At 55.1% G+C, this 20926-nt stretch overlaps 1 protein-coding gene across 1 annotated transcript; it reads right to left on the reverse strand.

The window, feature by feature from the left end:
* Positions 1 to 10777: 10777 nt before the first annotated feature.
* On the reverse strand, positions 10778 to 18589 carry MATN1 (matrilin 1). The gene is made up of 8 exons (XM_060081604.1): positions 18499 to 18589; positions 16435 to 16781; positions 15106 to 15328; positions 14026 to 14151; positions 13150 to 13566; positions 12429 to 12581; positions 11472 to 11552; positions 10778 to 10827 (listed from the first exon to the last, which is right to left on the reverse strand). Exons 1-8 carry the CDS (start codon positions 18587 to 18589, stop codon positions 10778 to 10780), a joined length of 1488 nt encoding a protein of 495 aa, XP_059937587.1.
* Between the last annotated feature and the right edge of the window lie 2337 nt (positions 18590 to 20926).

Consider the following 20926-nt stretch of genomic DNA (forward strand, 5'->3'; position numbering starts at 1 on the left):
TGAGGCTCACGAGCTGCAGTGAGCTGCCCAGGGTCCCCCGTCCCACCACTGGCAGAGCCAGGCTGGACCCCAGGGATCTCGCTCAGGCTCGTGGGCCTCCTCAGTGCCTCCCGAGCTCCAGGAGCTTCTCTGACCCTCCCGTGCATTCGCCGCCTCCCCCCTCCACCTGCCCAATATTGATTTGGATTCAAGTCAATTTAAATTGACTTGAAATGACCTCCCTTCTTCAATTCGCCTCACCCTGAGCAATAACATCCATGAAGTCAAGGGTTTAATGCATTAATTGCGCGTGAGTATTTTTTCTGATTCCCATTAAAATAAATACATGACTGGTAAAATATAAAATACTAATGTTTGTCCATGCAGCACCCGCAGTCACCGCTCAGACCCCCACTCCCTGGGAGACCCCGGGGCTGCTGCTGGAGAGGCCAGGAGGAGGGGGAGAAGGTGGCATCTGGGCAGTGGACGTGGCCTGGCCACTCCCAGCCCAGCCGGGCCCAGGGCAGCAGCCATTTCTTTCTCCTGGGGAGGCCCCACCCTCATCTGCCGCCCCAGGCTGGGTCTTGGAAAGGGAAACACCGTGGCAGCTGGACGGGGCCCACTGACCACAGGCTCCATGAGAGAGGACCGTGGGGGAAGGGACCAAAAGGCCGTGATGGCTCCAATGGGATGTCTATGCGGGTGCTCACCACATCCGCTCCCCCCAGGCTTAGGACAGAATTCCTGGCTCTGCACCAAACACAGGAGGCAGGCTGGGAGGGATTGCTGTCCGTGGGCCAAGGGCTCCTGCCAGGAATGAAAGCAGGAAACTGCAAGGGAAAATTTGATACCAATCCTTCCCCAGTGTGGCCACATGCCCAAGCAGCAGCTGTGCCAACCAGGGGGCGGCGGGAGAAGGGAGGCGGCAGGCAGAGAGGCCTCCAGGTGGGAGTGGAGGCTGCGAGACCAGGCAAGGAGTCTGTTCCAGTCCAAACTGAAGAGGGGACGTGGCCAAAATGGTTGGGGTCCAGAGGCGGAAACACTGGGGCCAGGACCCCAAACTATGCAGGGGTTTTCTCCTGGAGGAAGGAAGCCTCAGGGACCATGGCGGGCAGACAGGCCTGGGTTCAAGTCCCAGAGCCTCTACTTGCCTCTGCAAGTCCCTTCTGCTCTCTGAGCCTCATTTACCCAACCTGTACAATGGCGATAATCTTGTCGCCCAAAGTGGTTGTGAGGAATAAACGAGCTTAGCACTCTTAGGACAAGGCTTAGCCCATAGTAAGGACAGATATATGTTAGCTATTCATAGAGTTATATTTCTAATTACTATTTACAGTTATACTGTAAGTGTATTATTATATAATAATATATGTACTTATATGTTATATCTATATTACTTGCATGGTCATATTATTTATTTTAATTTAAATGTCGTGTTATATATAAGTATTAAGTATATGTAAGTATCATATAAGTATAGAGATATACTCTATACACTGTAATATACCGTAAATCGCTGTTTATAAATTATTTTTTATTACCACTACAAGGCTAGGGGGACCAAGGGAGCAGATATGTTCTGAGTGGCTCGGATGCCTTCATTGCTTCCCGCATTCATTCAATACACACACTTATCAAGGCCCTGGGAAGCAGAGTTGAGCTCATTCTGGGGCTTGACTGAGCAGAGTCACACCTGCTCCGGTGGGTACCTTGGAAGCCGTTAGGGTGCTGGGGTTCTAAGTTCAGGTCCCAGGGATGATGTCCCTCCTGCGGGCCTGGTGCGGCCCGAGGTGTCATCCATGAAATGAGGCTCAGGGCCGTGGAGGACGTGCCACAGTCACGCAGGGCCTCAGTGTGGAGCCTCACACCCAGGTCCGGGCACAGGCAGGGTGGCCACCCTCTAGGCCGTCCCCTGCAGACCCCACGGGCCCCGTCACTGAGTAGGGCAGCCGCTCACACTTTACAAGGAGGGGGGCAGACAGAAAGGAGCCACTTCAGGCCCCGGGACCTGAGGGGGATATGAGAGGGGACATGTCCTGACCTGTTAGCAGGTTTTCTATGAGGGAGGAAAGGACCGTTCTTGATGTGAGGAGGTGCAGCTCCTCCGTGAAGCCCTGGGGGAGACCTGTGACTGAGACGGGGCTCCTGGACCCAAACCCTGATGAAGATGCAGCTTCTGTCTTGAGCCCCTCAGGCCCCTCGCCCTGTGTTCAGCACTCACACACTGTCTCCTTTCGGTCTCCATGCCCCAGCTAGGTGGGAATTGTTCTCCCCATTTCCTAGATGAGCAAACTGAGACCCAGAGGGGCAGTCCCGTGCCCGAAGCAACACAGCACGTCGGGGACAGCTCTGGGACTCACACCAGCTCCTTGGATTGTGAGGTGTCTTGGGGCCCCCAGTCACCTCTACTCCAGGGTCTCTAATACGCACCCCCTTGCCCCCAGGCTGCAGTTATTTTTGGCTTGAAGACACTTAGATCCTGATTTTGGGACAGAAGACTTGACCGTTGCCCAAAGGAACAAGAGAGGGTAGGGGAACAGGAAGATGCCTGCTGGGGGCGCTCCTACTTAGCTCCTACCCTTCCCCAGCAATCAGGTCTGAGCTGCCACCCCTAGTCCAGCAAAGGCCCTGGACAGGTCCTGGGAGACCAGAGGCGCCTCCAGCCCAGACCCTTCTCAGGGCAAGTGATAGGAGTGGGAAGATAACAGCCACCTCTGAGCAGACTTACACCCACAGTCTGCCCTGGAGAGTGGCCGCTAACCTCCTTGGGAGTCTCTGTGTACAGGAGAGAGGGGCAGTTTAAAGGGATTAGATTAGGTGCTACTGAGTGTGGCAAGTGATGGAACTAGCCCAGCTCACAGTAAGGATCGCTGAACCCCCTACCCCAGCCAGTCTGGCTACCCCATTCCTGGGCTGATGGTGCCATCTTGCGGCCAGATACTGCCATAGCAGCCCCAGGTCTGCGATTTCAGCCCCACTACAATCACTTAACTCCAAGGTCCCAGACAATTCTTGAGATCTTGAGATCTTCTTGCCCCGTGTCAGGGGTCCATTTCACAAGTGGGGAAACTAGGTCACCCACGTAGCAGCAAAGGCTGAGTAGGAATAGTAGGAAATTTGTTGTCCAACAAGTCTGAGCAACGAGCAGACCATACAGCAGCTAGAACTGAGTTTTATCTTGGAGAAAATAGGGAGCCAGAGAAGGTTCTTGAGTGGGAGTGTAACCTGATTAGATGTGCACTGTAGGACCATCACTCTGGTATCAGGATGCAGAATGGACTGAAGACAAGGCAGGAAAGCCAGTTAACCTGCAGTGTGGAGAAAGGACTAGAACCCCCTTTCATACTAGTGAGCCTGAACCTCAGAGAGGGAAGGTCCTGGAAAAAGCCCTAACTTTGGAGCTGGAGATTCCAGAGTTCAAATCCCAGCCCTGCCACTTACTGGCTGGGTAATGCTTTATATCTAGCAACCTTGATTTCCCCCTTCGTGAAAAAAAAAAAAAAAAAGGTATTGATATTAAAAAGATCACTAAGAAGTTTGAATTAGAGATTGTGTGTATGTTATCATACCAAGCACCCAGTGGATGATCCGAAAAAGGTAACTCAGTGGGTGAACTAAATCTGATGCTGACCCCAAACATGCAAAGGCTGTCATGCCCCCGTGGGCAGAGCTGTGCCCTCCCCAGGTCAACATACCCTGAGGGTGGCCAAGCCCCCTCCCCTCCCCCTCTCCCCCCACCCCACCACGCAGCAGCTCTGAGAGGAGGGAGCCTCGCTCCAGTAGCAGGAGGCCTCTGAGCATCTCCTGCCTCCTCCTGTATTAACTGCAATTGCATCTGGAACAGATGGGGTGCTGGGACTTCCCCACCCCCTGCCATATTTCACAGTGCATTGGTTCAAGAGAAAATCATGTAATTAAAAGAGGAGAAATGCAAAACAAACCCCTTAGCGGACTTTGCCATCTTCCCTCCGTTGTAAATCCGTTAATAAACTGCAATTACAAAGACAAACCCCTTTATTGAAACCTGGTAACCAATTCACTTAGGGGCCAAGAGACTCCCATTATCCTTCAAGACCTGAGGAAAGAAAGAAAGAAAAAAAATCCTAATTAGTTTAGTCCTGTTTATCTATACAAAAATTAAAAAAACAAAAATATCGGTTACAAAGTAACTTGCCGTCTGCCAAAAGACTGCAGCTGCCCTGGGGAGATGCAGTTTTCCTTCTTTCAGGGATTTGTTTATAACCTTCTGTTAATCAAACTTAAAGCAGAGAGAGACGGGGAAATCACATGGAAAGGGGGACTGGCACGGGGACGTGAAGTAGCTGTGGGCAGAATTGAGATAAGCTAGCAGTAGGAGTTTGGGTTTGAAAGATCCCAGGATGCCAGCCCCTGCCTTCCTTGGAGACTGACGCGTGGTCCCTTAAGAGCTCATCTAACAACCCCTCCCCCTAAAGAGCCACTGATCAGTCTTCTCAGACCTAGAGAATCCCCATCACCCAGTGATAGGCAGAGCCCCCAAGCCTGGCCAGTCACAGCCTTTCATCCCCCTGGCCACAGTGATTGTTCAAGGATGAGCACAGGACCCAATCAGAGCCAAGGGGACTGAATTACGGGGATGTCCACACCCTTAGAGTTGACAGGGTGTCAGCGTGGAGCTGTGGGGCCTTCTGGAGGAGAGGACCAGCCTGGGCCTGAGGCCGTCATGGTGGAACCAGAGATAAGAGTGGAGAGAGACGGAGGCCTGAGCCCAGCGCCATCCCCCAGCACCTTCAGTCACCAGATCCCATTAACTCCCTTCTCAGGCTTAAGCTGCTTGGTGTGGAGTTTCTGTCACTTGCAACCGGGAGCCCTAACTCACCCCATTCTGACCCACGGTGCCTGTGGTCCGGTCTTCGGGTGGTTGATCACGCTGTTTCTCCCACCAGCTATGTCTTACTCTCCCTCCTGGCATGGAATCCCTCAGGCAGGAGTGCTAGAAACAGGAAGCAGCCCTCCCCACCCACCACCCCCTGCAGAAATGCCTGTGTCCTGGGCCCACACCCCGCTCGGTTTGTTGCTTTCATGGAAAACCCTAAGGTTCAGCCCCAGAGACCCCGGATCACCAACCCACCTCAGCTCAGCCTGGACTGGGGCCTGACCAGGCAGGAGGCCCAACTGCAGCCTCAGGCCCACCTGTTCTAGCCTCTGAGCTGTGGCCTCCCCCAGCCTTCACTCTGTGGCCCTTCCCTGGCACTGGGCTCTGTGCAGTCTCCGTGGTCACCACCTTCTCCAACCCCAGCCTGCCTGGGGGAGGCCCTTACTCCCTACCTGACCCCCACCAGTCCCCACCTTTGGGGTCCAACTCTGCCCCCTCTGCTCTCCGAGGTCCAGCCTCAGGCTCTTCCAAGACCAGGTCCACCCTCTGCCAGAATGAGAGCCTGCAGAGTGCCTGGGGGTGGGAGAGGGGAGAGAGAGGCCACTAGGGTCTGCTGAGCACCTACTGCGTGCCCTCGGCTTGACATCCATAATCACAGCAGCAGAGCTAAGTGCGGGCTGTTATTGAGAAAGCTTCTTCATCGGGGCCCTCAGTGCCACCCTCAGGAGTAGATTCCCAACTCTCCCTGCAGGTAAGGGTTTGAACCAGCCCGGGTCTCACTGCCTCACCCTGACAGGCGGGTCAGCTGCCTGCACCTGACCCAGCAGGGCCAGCCTCAAGGTCACAGCCCCTGCTCGGGGGTGTGACATGGATGTCTGGTCCCTGCCTATCCCAGCTGAGGCCTCTTCACAGCCTACCTTACACTCCATCCAAGGGTTTATGGAAGAAACATGCATCTTATCACTAATTGGGAAATCTGGTCCTTTCACCTCCTTACTTAAAACCCTCCCACAGCTTCACACCACACCGCAGATGAAGCCCCTGCCCAATCTGGTCTTGGACCTCCTTGCTGTTCCTGGCTGCTCCCTGCCACATAGAGCTGCATGCAGACCCTCGGAGGACCGCGTGCATTTCTGCCTCAGGGCCTTTGCACATGCTGCCTCCTCCACTTGACGTGCTCTTCTCCACCACCCCCTCCCTTCACCTTCCTCTTAAACCAGCTTCAGATCCATGCTGAGGTCCACCTTCCAGGATGCCTCCCTACCTCTGCATGGCTTGATTACTGTCTGTTACAAGCCCCTGCGGCACACCCTTGATCAAACAAACTTTCGCATATTGGGGTTTGGGGAAGTCGTTCTGGCTTATCAAATATTGTACATCTGCTTTAATTATTAAAGAAAAGGGCATGTTGACCAGAAGTAAAGGATGTCCATGTGAAAAGTAAAGATCAAATGCCTCTCTTCCTGGGACCCCAGTGCCGGTCCTCCTTCGACGTTAAGACTCCTTTCCCAGATGCCAAGGCCACGCTGACTCGCTGTGGATGTGCAGGTCTGTTTTTTTGAAACCTTGAAGGAATGTATCTCCGACTTGTTGAATGTTCTTCGTTCTAATAAGACATAAAACTGTGCTGAAAATCATGCTTCTCCAGAGCAGTTCCACAGAGTAATCTGAGAGGCTGTCTTCTGGGCTATAGTCCTCAGTTTGGCTCAAATAAAACTCTTTTCTATTCTTATTATGGATTGTTTATTGATTTTTTTTGTCGACACCCAAATTCCTCCGTCCTGTTATCACAGCCGAGCCCTCACTGCAACTTTCTATCCAATGTCTGTCTGCCCCACCAGGCTGTAAGCATTTTGTCCCTGGTGCCTGGTGTATGTTTTGGCCTTTGGTGATGCTTAATAAACGTGGAAGGAAGGAAAGAAGATAGGGAAGGAGGGAGGAATCAGACCAGAACTGTCCCTGGGGCCTCACAGCCTGACTCACGTCTCCCTTCCCCGCCCCCAGCCACGTGCCCCTTTCAAGCTCCCTCCCCACACACCTCACTTTCCAGATGTCCCCTGCAGATCCAGCCCTCCAGCTCCCTGCAAATCCCCCTCTGCTGTCTCCTCCAGGGAGCCCTGTGGGGCTGGCCACACTCTTGCCAAGCCCTCTGTCTGTCTAGGTGATGACCACTGCGAGGAGGGTGCTGTTGCCCTTTTACTGCTGAGGAAGCTGAGGTCAGAGGGTGAAGGAGTTTGTTCAAGGCAAGGGGGGACCGTAAGGGACTCATACCAGGGCTGTGCGGCTCCAAAGACAAGGCTGCTCACCCCTTTGCTATCACCTCCCTGTGGGAAATTTCCTGGAAACTCGAGGCCCGATGCTTGGTCTCTGCCAGGCCAGACAGGTGCCCCCGGGCACTTGGCTACCTTTGTTTCTTTGACTTCATCAAAGAAGTGTCGACAGCTTTTGACCTTTGAGGGCACACCACACTTTTTTGGAGATTTCTCCTCATGTACTCCTTGTTTCTGGATCGTCTCTCCATCTAACAGATGAAGAACTAAGGCCAGCAGGGAGGTGGGATGACGTTCCCAGGCTCACACAGAAAGAAATACGTGAGGCTGGAATGTGAGCCCATGAACACAGGGACCTCGGTCTATTTGGTTCTCTCCTCTATCTCTAGTGCCCAGAAGAGGGCCTGGCATTGGTGCGGTACAAACGTTTGCCATGTGACCATGTGATGGAGCTGGCTACTGTCCCCAGAAGTCTGCAGGCTTGTATACCCTTCCCGCCTTGCCTCCTGAGCCCTGGCACTCGGGCTGGCGCTGCTCAAAGCACAGGGAAGGCTGTCCTCATCTTGGCCTCCTGGAGGGGCCAGGGGATGGGCACCTGTTACCAGGACACAGGGCGGCTGAGCTCCCTGCTGAGGAGCAGAAGGCTTACAGGGGGCTGTGGTACACCCTCTGGGGTGGCCTCCCAGCAGGTAACGGGTGCCCCAGGTGGTACAGCCACTGGACGTCAGGTGGCTGCAGTATCTCGAGGGACACCAGTACCAGACGGGAGCGAAGGAGGTGTTGAGGAACTGACAGGTGTGGGTGTCTCCCTGAGGCCAGGAAACCATCCCCCAGATGGCAGCGGTGATGCCAGCTCCACTCTGGACACAAAGTGTGGGTGAGAGCTGTGCTGAGTGCTTCCCATTCGCTCCTCAGTCACCCCCTGCAGCCCCCCCTTGGGGCAGGGCCAGTAGTTCTTTTCCAGGCATGCAGCCTGCGGGACTCAGGTGAAAGGCCCTGCCAAGTCACCAGGCAGCTGAGGAGCTAGAAGCCAGGATGCTCCAGCCACTTCCCAGAATTGAAAGCTGAGAACCAGGACACCAAGCCCACACATGGGTGGGGGAAAATACAGGTGAGGGGACAGCCAAGTCAGTGCTTTGCATTGCCTGAAACAGAAACTGACTTGACCGTGTTTAACGCTGTTGAGGTTTCCTGGGTGTCTCATGCATGGCCAGGCAGTGTAGCCAAGCCCAGGGGGACCAGGGAATGACCCCAGGTGGTAGATTAAAAATGGCCACAAATTCCTTGTCACTCTCCCCTCATGGAGGAGAGGTGAAGTGCATCTCCCACCCCTTGAATCTGAGCTGGGCTATAACTGCTTTGACCAACAAAATATGGTGAAAGACATGCAGTGCCAATGTGGGGCCTCAGAAGCTTCCGGAAGCCCTGAGCTGCCATGTAAGAAGTCCAGTTCCCCTGCTGGAGACCCCCGCATGGAGAAAGTAAGGCCCTGAGACTACACGGAGAGAGAGACAGAGACGGAGACAAAGTCAGTCTGGCTAGTGTCTTCACCAAGGCAGCAGTCATGTGAGCAGGACACACTCCAGCCTGGTTGGGACCCAGACCACTGCAGCCCCAGCCAACACCAGGCAGAGCAGAAGAACCACCTGACTGAGCCTGGTCAACCACAGAATCGCACAATAACAGGTGGTTGTTTCAAGCCACTAAGTTTTGGGGTGGTTTGTTACACAGCAATGTCACTGAAACAGCCTTGGACTAGAAAGCCATCAGCACATCGGGAAGATGAGAGAGACCTCCGAGCTCCAGCACCATCAGCCAGGTACCTAGGGTCCTCAGGTCCAAATTCCCAGAAGAGAGACACTGATTGGCCCAACTTGGGTCATGTGACCCCCTTTAACCAATCAGCTGAGTCCAGGAGGCAGGGTTACCCTGCATCCACATGGCCTTGATACCCCTCTCCCATGGAGGGGTAGGGTGGAGTAGGGGGCCAGTAGTGGGGATAATCTCAGAAGACAGGAAGTGTGGGCTGAGCAATTGCCACAGGGGCTGTGACAAGGTGCCTCTTTGGACAGCAGAAAAACCCCTCATTCAGGGCCTGGCACAGAGAAAGGGCTGGGTGAAAGCTGTGCATGGTTGTGTGACTTTTACGCTGCTCTTATGAGGTTGTGCTGTTTTACCAACTCCCAGGTTGGCTCCTGGGTGTTGCTGGTGGTGTTATTCTAACTCCTTGAACTGCCTCTAAGGAAGATCTTTCAGGAGGGTTTGAGCTTCTTATAAAAGCCTTTTACGTGCTCTCAAGTGGGAATCTAGTTCTTACGCTAAAAATGCTCCATTAAACCAGAATGGGTTCCAAAAATCAGCCAAGCTCCCCCTCTGGGAGGCGCGGGATTGAGACTCCAGAGGGGTCTGGGACAGGGTCAGGGGGACATGGGGGTCAAAGACTTTCTTTGCGCCGTCCCTGAGGCAGAGGCTGCAGCTGTCTGTGTTGGGGGTGGGACCGAGGCTGCTGACGCACCAGGACGCAATGGAGGAGACTCCAAAGGGGTGAGGGGCGGGGCAGAGGGCAATGGGCCAGCCCAGGCTCCTCACCAACCCCACCGTGCACACACACACACACACACACACACACACACACGCACTCACCCCAGGGGTCCTGGTACAATCCAAACCGTCTCTCTTTTCCTCCAGCTGGGTTGAGGGTGACAGGGCACCCTGCTCAACTGAAGTCCCTTAAGAAATGGGAGAGTATCTGTCCCATAGGCCACCATCTCCCCACCACCTGACACAGGGCACGCGCTCTGTGTTTGCTCTTTGCATGAATAAATGAATGAATGAATGGTGGATGGCCCTATCGGGCGCCTTTTTCTTTTGATGTCTCACAGTCCTGGCTTCAAGCCCTGTCTCTCCAACTGACTCACTGCCAAGCAAGTCATCTTATCACTCAGGAACTCAGCTTTCCCATCTGTAAAATGGGGACGACTCAAAGTCTGTTCTGGGTAAGGTTGCTGGGAGGGTGAAATGAGACCTCATCAAGGAGTTTGGAACTGAAAAGGCAGAACAAACGTGAGCCAGGTTGGGAGCGGTGGCCCTCATCCCTGTTACCACCACTGTTGCCATCCTGCGACCATCCCCGTCACCCACCACCCTCACGGTCCTTCTTCCTGCTCCCCAAATAACCACACTGCCACTGGCCCCATTCAGTGCTTAAGTTAAGTCACATTTAATGGTTTTTTGAAGGGGAATAGAGAAATCAGAAAAGAGATCACAGCACTCTCAGTCAAGAAAGGGTGAACTAAAAAATATGGGAATATATTAAGCTTTTGATTAAAAAAATGCAAACGCAGTTCCTCCCACACTCACCCCTGTGTTCTCACTCATGCTCTCAGATACACACCCAGCCTCAGGCGCACGCACACACACACACACACACACACACACACACACTCCCAAACACGCACACGCTCCCTGCACACACACTCAAACACGCACTCCCCCCAGGCTCGCAGGGTGGGAGAGGGAGAGACCCGGTGCCGCCCCAGGGCCCCACCCTTCCCAAGCCCCCCTCACTGAAATGGCAAAGCTAGACTAAACTCAGGCTCTAGGGGACACACACTGGGCTCTGTGAGCTGCACTGGGGGCAGGGAGATGGAGAGGTCGTGGGGGACAGGTAGCCTTAGACGATTCTGTTCTCCAGGATGGCCAGCCGCTTACTCACAGCTTCCAGTGGACTGGGAGTTAAGGAGATGTGCAGGTTGGCCAGAGCAGGGCAGTGACGGGGTGGCACCTGAACGCAGGGCCCCCCTTCCAGGACTTTCTCTCACTTACCCCTCATAGCGTGTGTTCCCCCCAATGTCAAAACTTATCCATTCACAGCCCTCAGAATAGTGCTTTCCAAAATCAAGCAAGCAGTTACAGTGAGCCCGGAAAGCCCAGCCCTGTCCAGTTGCAGGTTTAGGCCTGCTGGGTCTCCACCTAGTCCTGCCTGAGCCAGGGGAGCTGTGAGGGGTCCAGCCCCATCTGAGTATAGACTGGTGGGTAGTCATGTCACCGAGAGCTTGAGCAATGGAAGTCCATGGGCACCATGTTTTCCTGAGCGTGTCCAGGACTCTTGTGTGTGTCCAATCTAGAGCTTGGTTCCTGCCTTTGCTATGGCAGGGTCAGTATCAAAGCCGGGGCCAGCCTACCTGGCCAGGATCCAGCCCGTCTTCAGCAGGAGGCAGGCAAGGAGGAGCCTGCCCCGATCACACCACAAAAGGGGCACGGCTTTCTCCTCTCCCGACAGGGCCCTCCCCCCCTCCCCCTCCCCCTCCCCCTCCCCCCTCCCCCTCCCCCTCCCCCTCCCCGCAGCAGCCTCTGCGAAAGGATATGCTTCCTGGTCAGGGCCTGCAGCAGCCCCTCCACTTTGGTCTGGAATTTCACGATGGACTCGCAGGCACACAGGTCTTCCTCTGGGGTGGACAGAAAGTAGGGAAAGAGAAAGAGGATGGTGAGCGGTTGCCTGCCAGAAAGGCAGGTGGTCACTGCCCAGGGCCAGGACTAGGGTGTCTTGGGGGAGTGTGGGGCCTAGGAGATGCGAGAAGGCAGAGAGACACGTGAAATTCTTAAGACAGAGCTCCTAGGAATGATGGAGGGGGCGACCCCTGAATGTCTTCCTGCTCCCTCAAAGCCCTGATAAAGAACTCCAATATTAGCATGCCCACGCTGGTCAGCTACTATGCATAGGACACTGTCATCAGGGGCCTCTAGGTCATCTTGGTGACCCCTCACCCCGATTCTTTGGGGTTGAAGTCATTAATCCCATTTTACAAATGAAGAACTTGAGAAGGAAAACAACTTGCCCCGTGGCCAACAGCTAGTTAGTGTCAGAACAAACATGCAAACCCAGGCGTGTCTGGCTCTGGAATCCATACTCTTTACCACTGGGAACTAGCTGGCAAGGTCACCAGGGAGGATCACGGGAGGAAGCACGGTTCAAATCCTGGCTCCTCCAGTTATTAAGTGGTTCCACCCCTCTGACCTTGGTTTTCCTATCTGTAAAATGGAGATAACAATATTCCTACCAAATAGGATTAAATGATTCATATTTGGAGAGCACTGAGAAGAGTGCCACATGTGTAAGAGCATTCAATATACAGTTGCTGGTTGTTAAAGTCTGACTGACCAGGCTTCCTCCTGATTCTGCCAACTCATGGTGCCACCCCAGCTCCCATTTTCCCCACCCACATCCAGTCCAGGATGGTTACACACACACACACACACACACACACACCCCTCCCAGAGCCCCACCTGCTCCTCCCATCAACACAACTTCTGGCCTCACTCACCCACGCAGATCTTCTTCTGCAACTTCTTGCCAATCTGGTTGATGGTCTTGAAGTCAGCCGTGTAGAAATAGTGTTCTGCCACGGGCTCCGAGGCAATTTCCCTCAGCTCATCCTCCACAGCGTTGCCCACACCCACAGCAAACATCTTAAAGCCTGCCAAGAGGAACAAGATGAGTAGCAGTGGCCATGTGGGCAGGCAGCCATAGCTGAGCCTCCCATGGAATCCCCAGGCAATCAACAGCAGACACCTCCTGGTGGCAGATGCTGGAATTGCAGGTATAATAATTGAGGAAATCAACATTTGCTGAGCTTTTACCATATATCAGACTTGTATTGACTGTACTGGGAACTTTGCAATCTCATGTAATCCTCATAACCATCCATCTGGTGGTTATTATTATTCTCATTTAATAGATGATAAAACTCAGGCTTGTCCCAAAGTGGGGTTGCCTGCCAACAGTTGGTATGTTCTTGGGAACATTCAACTAGAAAAGTTCTAAGCCCCACCTACCAAAGGACCATCAAGCTAGCCACTTACTTTTCTGGGACCTCAGTTTCCTCATTAGTATAAAAAAGAGCTGGACAAACACCAATCCCTCCTCATTCACACTGAATCTGGGTTTAGGGCACTCATCAGAACAGACATAAGATAAACTATAGTTGAGCTGTTCCATGTGTACCCCTGGCCACTGGTGGTGTTCAGGGTCCAGACAGCACCTACCAAGGTCCTTGGCTTTCTTGGCAGCATCATTAATGTAGTCCTGGCTCCGACCATCAGTGAAGACAATGCCCACCTTCTGGGCACCAGGCCTGGCCCCACTGGACACACTGAAGGAATTGTCGATGAGGTACTTGAGGGCAGCCCCGGTCATGGTTCCCTTCTCCATGTAGGACATGTTTCTCACGGCTGCCTTGATGTCCTTCTTGGTGTGGAAGCGGCCCAGCGGGAACTCCTGGCGCACAGAGCTTGAGTACTGCACCAGCCCCACTTGGGCCAGCTTGTCTGACACATCCAGCGTGTCCACAATCTGGTTGATGAACTTCTTCACCAGCTCAAAGTTCTCTGGCCTCACACTCTTGGATCCATCAATGAGGAAAACCAGGTCAGTAGCCGAACTGCCACCTCCACCGCTGCAGACTGGGGAGGGTAGGAAGGCAAGGGAGTGATGCTTAAGTTCATATTCATCACAGCCACTGGCTGGGCATGCACCACACCCAAGATCTGTACGGAGGATCATCCCATTTGGTCCTCAAAACTTCCTCTGTGGAGCCTAAGTTCCTGGCCCCCATTTTACAGCATTGAAACCCGAAGCTATAAAAGCTCTTAAATCACACAGCTCAGAAGTAGTGGCACCAAGATGTGAACTCAAGACTATGTAACTCCTCTCACCATATTAAACCTACCACCCACTGTGACAGAAAGAGGGACAGCAGTGAGAAGAGAACTTCTGCTGACACCAAACTCTAGAAGGCATCTATTGCAGATTGGTTCAGAGGCCAAGTACAGAGAGGCTCAAGTGGGCTTCCTGGGGAGGGGCCGAGGCCTGGTCCCCTGCCCGCCTCCTTCCCCAGGCCTGCCTGTGTCCGGCCCACTGACCATTGCACGTCTTGCCATCACTGTTCAAGGTGAAGCCCTCGCGGCAGGCGCAGGTGTAGGAGCCCGGGGAGCTGAGGCACACCTGCTCGCAGTCATGGTCGCCTGTGGCGCACAGGTCTGACACCACTGTGGGGACAAGAGGAGACTCAGAGTCTCATCGTCACAGGGCCTCGGACATCTCGGCAAGGATGGCCCCTCAACACGCTCAGGGAAACTGAGGCCCCCCACTGGATGGGGTCCCAGACCCTCAGCCTAGGGCCAGAATCACTGCAGCAGTGCTGACATCCCCGGAGAAGGTGATATTGCTGATAATAAACTAAAACTTCCCGCTAAAAATGTATAGGCCAAAGAGGCAGGGCCTTTAATCCCCTTTGTTCACTCTTGTATTCCAAGTGTCTAGAACAACACATGCAGCAGTGAACACAGCACATAGAAGATGCTCAACAAATATTTGTTAGATACCACGTATTGAGCATTGTACTGTGCATGGAATTCTCACAGTCAGATTCATGCTCTTCCTAGGCCCGCCCCGTGCCAAAGACCCACCTCTCGTCTGCAAAAGACTCTGAACTTTCTCCTGCCCAATGCCCAGGCCCCTCAGACCCTTCCACATCGCAGAAGACTCTGGCACCCCAATGCCCCACACCCCCCACACCCCCACACCCCCACACCCCCTCTACCCCCGCCCCCCCCCCCCACGCTCCCCCCCCCCGACCCCCGTCCAAATAGCACAGGTTTTTTAGGCCCTCCCCTTACTGGCTTCTGGCCCCTCCTTGGTCCCTGCCAGTATTCCACCACGAAAAGGACTTCTTTTTGGTATCGCCTTTCCCCAACTCCCTTAACCCCAGGCAAGGGCCAGCCCCCAGATCAGGCGGCTCTGAGCCCTGGCCCCGCCCCCGATGTTGGCTCTGTCTCAGTCCCTGCCCCGGTATAGGGCACCTCCAGACCAGGCCCCGCCCCCACGCTGCCGCTCTCAGCCGCGCCCCTTTTCTGGCCCCGCCCAGACACCTGTACCCGCCCTCCCCCGACCTCACTCCCCCAGCACCACTCCCAGCCTGGTCTATCCCCCGCCCCGCGCACAGCAGAAGGCCTCCTGGAACTTCTTGGACAGCTTCTCGATGACGCTGTAGCTCTCCACGTAGTCGACGTGCTCGTCCTGCGGCTCGCTGGCGATCTGCTGCAGCGTGGCCTTGTCCACGCGGCCTACGCCGATGGCGAACAGCTCGATGCCACTGGCCCGGGCCCGCGCAGACACGTCCCGCACGCTGTCCTGGGGCCTCCCGTCCGTCACCACGATGACCACCTGCGATACACACGCGGGGCGTGTGTGAGGACCCGGCCTCCCTCCCCGCGCTGGGTGGGCCGCTTGGCCCTCCAGTAAGCCCTCAGGATGGGTGACATAAGAGGAGGTTGACCCAGAAGGGCGGAGTGGCTAGCCCAGGTCACACAGTTCGTGGGCAGCAGGTGGATCTGGCCCCTCACCAACACCAGGGTTTGGGCCTAGGGAAGAGAACCTGGATAGCGGAGGAGGCAACAGGTTTCCTCTGACTGAGAGACGAGGCTGAGCTGTTCTCTCATCATGGCCTCTGGGTGTCTCCTCCCTCGGGCATGACCGCCGGAGGGTAGAGCCTCCTCTCCCCTGTCAAACGAGGGCCTCTGACAGCCGGGCCAAACCTGCGCTCAACACTGTACAGTTCTACCCTTTGGCCACCAGAGGGAGGCAGAGGCTACGGAATGGCAGTTTTTCCTCCGGTCTGGACATTTTCTCCCGTATGCCCTGGGAAGGAGGCTGTTCCCACATTGATGCCTAAGGAATGAAGGAAGATGCTGCCTTTTCTCCCTCCATTCCCCAAGATACTACCTGCCCTTTCCTAAGAGGAAAACACTTCCCCTCCCACAAGGCTCCTGTGTGCTGTACCCCAGAAAGGGCAACAGGCGGGGACCCTGGTGCTGAGCCTGGCCCTCGTCACCCCCTGCCTGAGCCTGCCCTGAAGTTGGGTCCTCACAGCTCTGCTGGAGTCTGAGACTCGGCATCCAGCCCCCTTAGCTGCTTTTCTCCTTCTGACCTGGGTCTGCTTCTGATTCCTGAGTCCCCACCCCTGGCCCAGATGCCCAATCCCTTGGGTTGGGTCTTGGTGATCTGACGGGCCTGGGTTAGAAGTGCAGCTGCATGAGTCACAGCTCACCTTCCTGAGCCCCTGTTCTTTCATCTGGATAAAGGGGGTGTGGTGAGGCCCCCATGAGACGATTCATGGTAAGAAGCCCGGAAGGGGCAGCGTTATTTTTAATATCATTACTCTGGGGCCCCTGGGGAGCAGCCTTGCACAGTCTCTTCCCCTTCAGAGGCCTAGGCTCCTGGCATTGAAAACCTTCACTGTCACCTGCTGCCACGTTCCCGTGAGTCCCCACCTTGCTGATGTCCGGCGAGCTGGGGCGACCGCCCTCAGCATCGCTTAAGGCCTTGGTGATGGCAAACTGGATGGCCAGGCCCGTCATGGTGCCCGTGGACAGCGGCTGGATGCGGCGCACGGCCTGCAGCAGCATGGCCTTGGAACCGTGGGCCCGCAGCGGGAACTCCTGCTTCACGGAGCTGGCGTAGTTGACCACGCCCACGCGGGTGGCATTGGGCCCCACGTCCAGTGACTCGATGACCTGGGACAGGAACACCTTCACCTTCTCAAACTCCACTGGCCGCACGCTGCGTGAGCTGTCGACGACGAACACCAGGTCTATGGGCCGGGTCCGGCAGAGGTGCCCTGGGAGGCGGCAAAGGTCAGGAGGATGGACCAGAGACACTCAAGACAAAAGAGCGGAGCACCAGCAGCTACTTAGGTCTGGACCTGAGGCCTCAGGCGGGGACGACCAGACGTGAACCAGGCTGGCTGGGTCCTATCATCAGCCTCAGGACACTGGAGCAAGCAACTTGCCAGAGGTTGCTCAGCCCATGGGAAAGACAGGCTCAAATGGCACCCTCACCTCTCTGAGCCTCAGTTTCCTTTCTGTACAATGAGCAGGTGGTCCCTTCCTTACAGGATCCTTTGAGGACAAGCAAAAGGGCACGTAGGGTGCCAGCACAGGGCTGGGCACGCAGGGTGTTCAGGGGGCAGCAAAGGAGAAGACAGCCTTCATGTCTCAGGTTTCAGCCCAGAGTGGCTACCGCCAACAAGGGGCAGCTCTTTCCCCTGGCTGGGCAGGAGGGCCCTGAGGGTGGGCCCTTGGGTGGGCACAGCCTTGAAGGCCAACGCAGCACCTGTCAACATGGCCTCTTTCATCTGAGCATTAAAGCAAATCAGCAAAGTGGACCCAGTTTGTGTCGATCTGCCAGCTGGTGTCCAAGAGCAAGAAAAAAGGCCGGAGTTCCTAGTGGCCACCTTGGCAGCCTGACCAAGGGGGCCCCCGAGACACACCCCCAAGGAGCAATGTCTTCCCAGACAGCCTGGGACGCAGCACCATGTGCTGGGTGGTACACAGAGCCCGAGGGAGGTAGACAGGGTTCCGAAGCCCAGCTCAGCCACTCTGCGGCCCTGGGCAGATCATTGCACCTTTGAAGCTTCACTTTTCTCATCCGTCTGGAGGGAAGAATAGGCCTAATGCCTGATGTTATCACTGGCCTGGACCTGCAGCCTGGTGGGACTTAGTACAAAGGCCAGCCCCCTCCATCCCACACTGAGTCTGAGCCGCTCCCAAACAGGGATGCAGGAAGAAGAATCAGGAAAGGCAAGGTGTGCGGGACTGTCCCAGCCCCCAGCCACAGTTCCCTAGGCCCGGGCATCAGAGGTCCTCAAGGGACCTCAGAAATCACCTTGCAGCTGGCTCCCCAGTCTCCACTAGCTGAGGTTACAAATGGGTAAACTGAGGCCCAGAGAGGGTGAGGGAACTGGCAGTGGATCAGGAGCCCAGAGGCTGAGGCTTTGTCGCTCTGTGGTCTTAGACGGGTCCTCTCCTCTCTGGCCTCTTTTTCCCCATCTGTACAGGAGGAGTTGGGCATTCTAGGATTCTGTGTCCAAGGCTGAAACTCAGAGGGGCACAGCTCATGGGGAGGCCAATCAGGAATCTGCTGGAAGGGCTGGTGGAAGGGGGAACCCCTCCTTGGCCACCCCCCACATCTGCACTCATTGGAGAGCTGTGAGCTCAGCCCTGGGCCTGGTGCAGCCCCAGATGTCAGCAGGCTCTCTGGGTAGCGTCTGCCCTCGGTGACCCAGAAGACCGAGGGCCCTGCAGTTTGCGTGGTCCCTGAGGAGAGCCTGGGAGCTGAAAAGCCCAGAGAGAGGCTCAGAGAACCCCACTCATGTCCCTGGAAAGAACAGACAGAGTCACCCTGCCCTAGCCCTTGTGACTGTCACCATCTCTGTCTGCTCCTGGGTCAGCCTGCAAGCCACCCCTGCCTCCCTTCCCCTGTCCCCATCCTGGATCCCACTTAGCCTCTGTCTGTCTCGGTGCCCGGTGTCCCCCACCTCACATGGGCCCCCTCACCTCTGGACGGGGGCGCAAGGCCAGGTACGCATGGGACCTGCAGCAGCAGCAGGCTGCAGAGCACGAGGCAGGGGCCACAGAGTACCCTCATGGTTCCGGCAGCGCAGGCGGTATCGGCACAGTGGTGGGGACCAGTGGGGGCCAGGTCTTATCAAGCTCGCTGCCTGCCCAGACGGCCCCCCACTGACGTGGGGCGGCCCCCTTCGGGGGGGGCGGGGCCGGGCTGAATGGAGGTGTGTGTGCCAGGGAGGGAAGGAGCCGCCCGGCCTGGGCTTCGGAGGCCCCCTCTGACCACAAGGGCTCCTTTGCCTGCAGGAGCTGCAGCTGGAATCCAGGAAATCTCAGGTGGGTGGAGGGTGGCTCCTCCAGGGCCCAGAGCCTGCGCTGGCCCGAAGTTGCCACTCCAAGCCCAGGGAGACCTGAGTCCAACGGCCTCGCTCCCCAGCACTGCCCGCGCCCTCATCCCGCAGCCACGCTTTTCTTGCCCCAACCGTTCCAGCCCCAGTCTCCCCATCGCCATGTGCTGCCTCTCCACACACACCTTGCTCTCCAGCCGCGCCTGGATTCTGAGCTCTCCTCAAGCCTTTGTATACGCAGGACCATCTACCCATAATGCCCTTTCCTCCCGATCGCTCTCTGCCTAACCATCTTGCAAGGTCCTATCGGGGCGAACATGTACCCGAGCCCCTAGTATGTGAGGGGCAGTAGGGAAGATGGTTGAAAGCTCAGACTTAAGAGCCAGGTGACCTGGGTTGGCTTTGTACTACCTGTGTGACTGTAGGCAAGTTACTTCACCTCTCTGTGCCTCAGATTCCTCATCTGGAAACTGGGTTCATATAAGTCTGCTCTTCCAATCAACGCTGGAGGGGTTGATTGGAAGAGCAGACTTATATGAACCATCTCACTGAATTCTCTTGACAACACTGTGAGGCAACCGATATTATTACTGCCACTTCCCAGGTGAGGAACTGAAAAACAGTTTTGAAGTAACTTGTCTAAAGTGCAGCTCAGTGTCAGTGCCAGGAAAGGGCCCCAAAGCGGTATTCTCAGCCACCCTGCTTGCACGGGCAAAGCTCAGTGGAGGGGCCTTCTCCATGCCCACCTCTCCCCTAGCTCCCCTGGGGTTAGGACCCCCTCCCTGTGCTTCTGTGCCTTGACCATTTCATCCATGAGTGGGTAAGTATCTGATTGATTCAGCTCTGTGTCTGGGACTAGCCCAGGGTCTGCACAGAGGAGGCAAAAATAAGGCTTGTAAGTAAAGGAGTATAATCAGGAAGGGTCCCCACCATTGCATCTGGGTCCAGTAGTTGATGGGATAGAGCAGAGAGAGCATGGGCTTGGCCATCTGAGAGAACCACGTTCAAATTCATTTCTGCTGCTCACCAGCTGGGTGACCTGGAGCTGGTGACTTAGCCTCTCTGAGCCTCAGCTTGTTGCCATACAAGATGATAAGGGAATGGTAGCTCTTGCCTGCCTCACTGGAACCATGTGAGGAGTCGATGAGGGATGGAAGTGGAGATTGGGAGCTGAAAGATTATCATCTTTTGGGGGGTATAATCGCTAATACTTAAGGCCTGTGACTTCACTCTATAAATTATACCTCAATAAAAGGAAGGGTACAGTTGCTTTTTAAAAAGTGATTGCCGGGCACAGCTGATCCAACAAATATTGTCACAATCTTCAGAGGTGATGATGATAACAATCCCTTCCACGTGTGACACGGCACAGTCACTCGCTCTATCACTCTGTCTCCTTTGTTCCCCCAACAAACCGGTGAGGTCAGCAGATCCAACTATATTAGCCCATTTGTCAGATGAGGAAACTGAGGCCCAGAGGGGTTCGTGACTTGCCTGAAGCCACCCAGCCTGTTTAGGGGCAGAGCCAAGCTTAGAAATCAGGTCTCATTCCCCTTTGCCCCTATTTAGAGAACAAGGAAGTTAAAAACATTTCCCTCTGACTTTTCCCATTTTCGTTTCATTTTTTCACAATTCACAGCCCTCCCCAGTTCCAAAAATCAGTTGACATGGATTTCTTTTCTTCTCTGCAACTTGAAAGTCTAATTCTCTTCTCCAGAGATGCCTCAGGGTGTGGTCATTGTGACCCTTATCACTTCCCCAAATTGTGTTATGAATGTGGTGTCTGGCCCCCACCCCCACCCTTGCCCCAGAGGATGTCAGCTCCCTCCCAGCAGGGGGCTTGTCTGTCTCATCACCAGTAAACCCCCCAGACCCAGCTTGGTGCCTATCACAGGGTATCTGGTGAGCAAATAAAGAAATGAATTAAAAGAAGGAAGTAATGATGAACTGGGTCCATTTCCATGTTAACCATCAAAGGTCAGGCTGGGGTAGGTGATGGTGACCAATGATGAGAGAGGCACAGTGCCCGCCCCCCACTCCTCTGCTGAAGGTGGATGAGCAGAACGTGAGCT

Source organism: Mesoplodon densirostris, chromosome 2, assembly GCF_025265405.1.
Source record: "Mesoplodon densirostris isolate mMesDen1 chromosome 2, mMesDen1 primary haplotype, whole genome shotgun sequence".
NCBI lineage: Eukaryota > Metazoa > Chordata > Mammalia > Artiodactyla > Ziphiidae > Mesoplodon > Mesoplodon densirostris.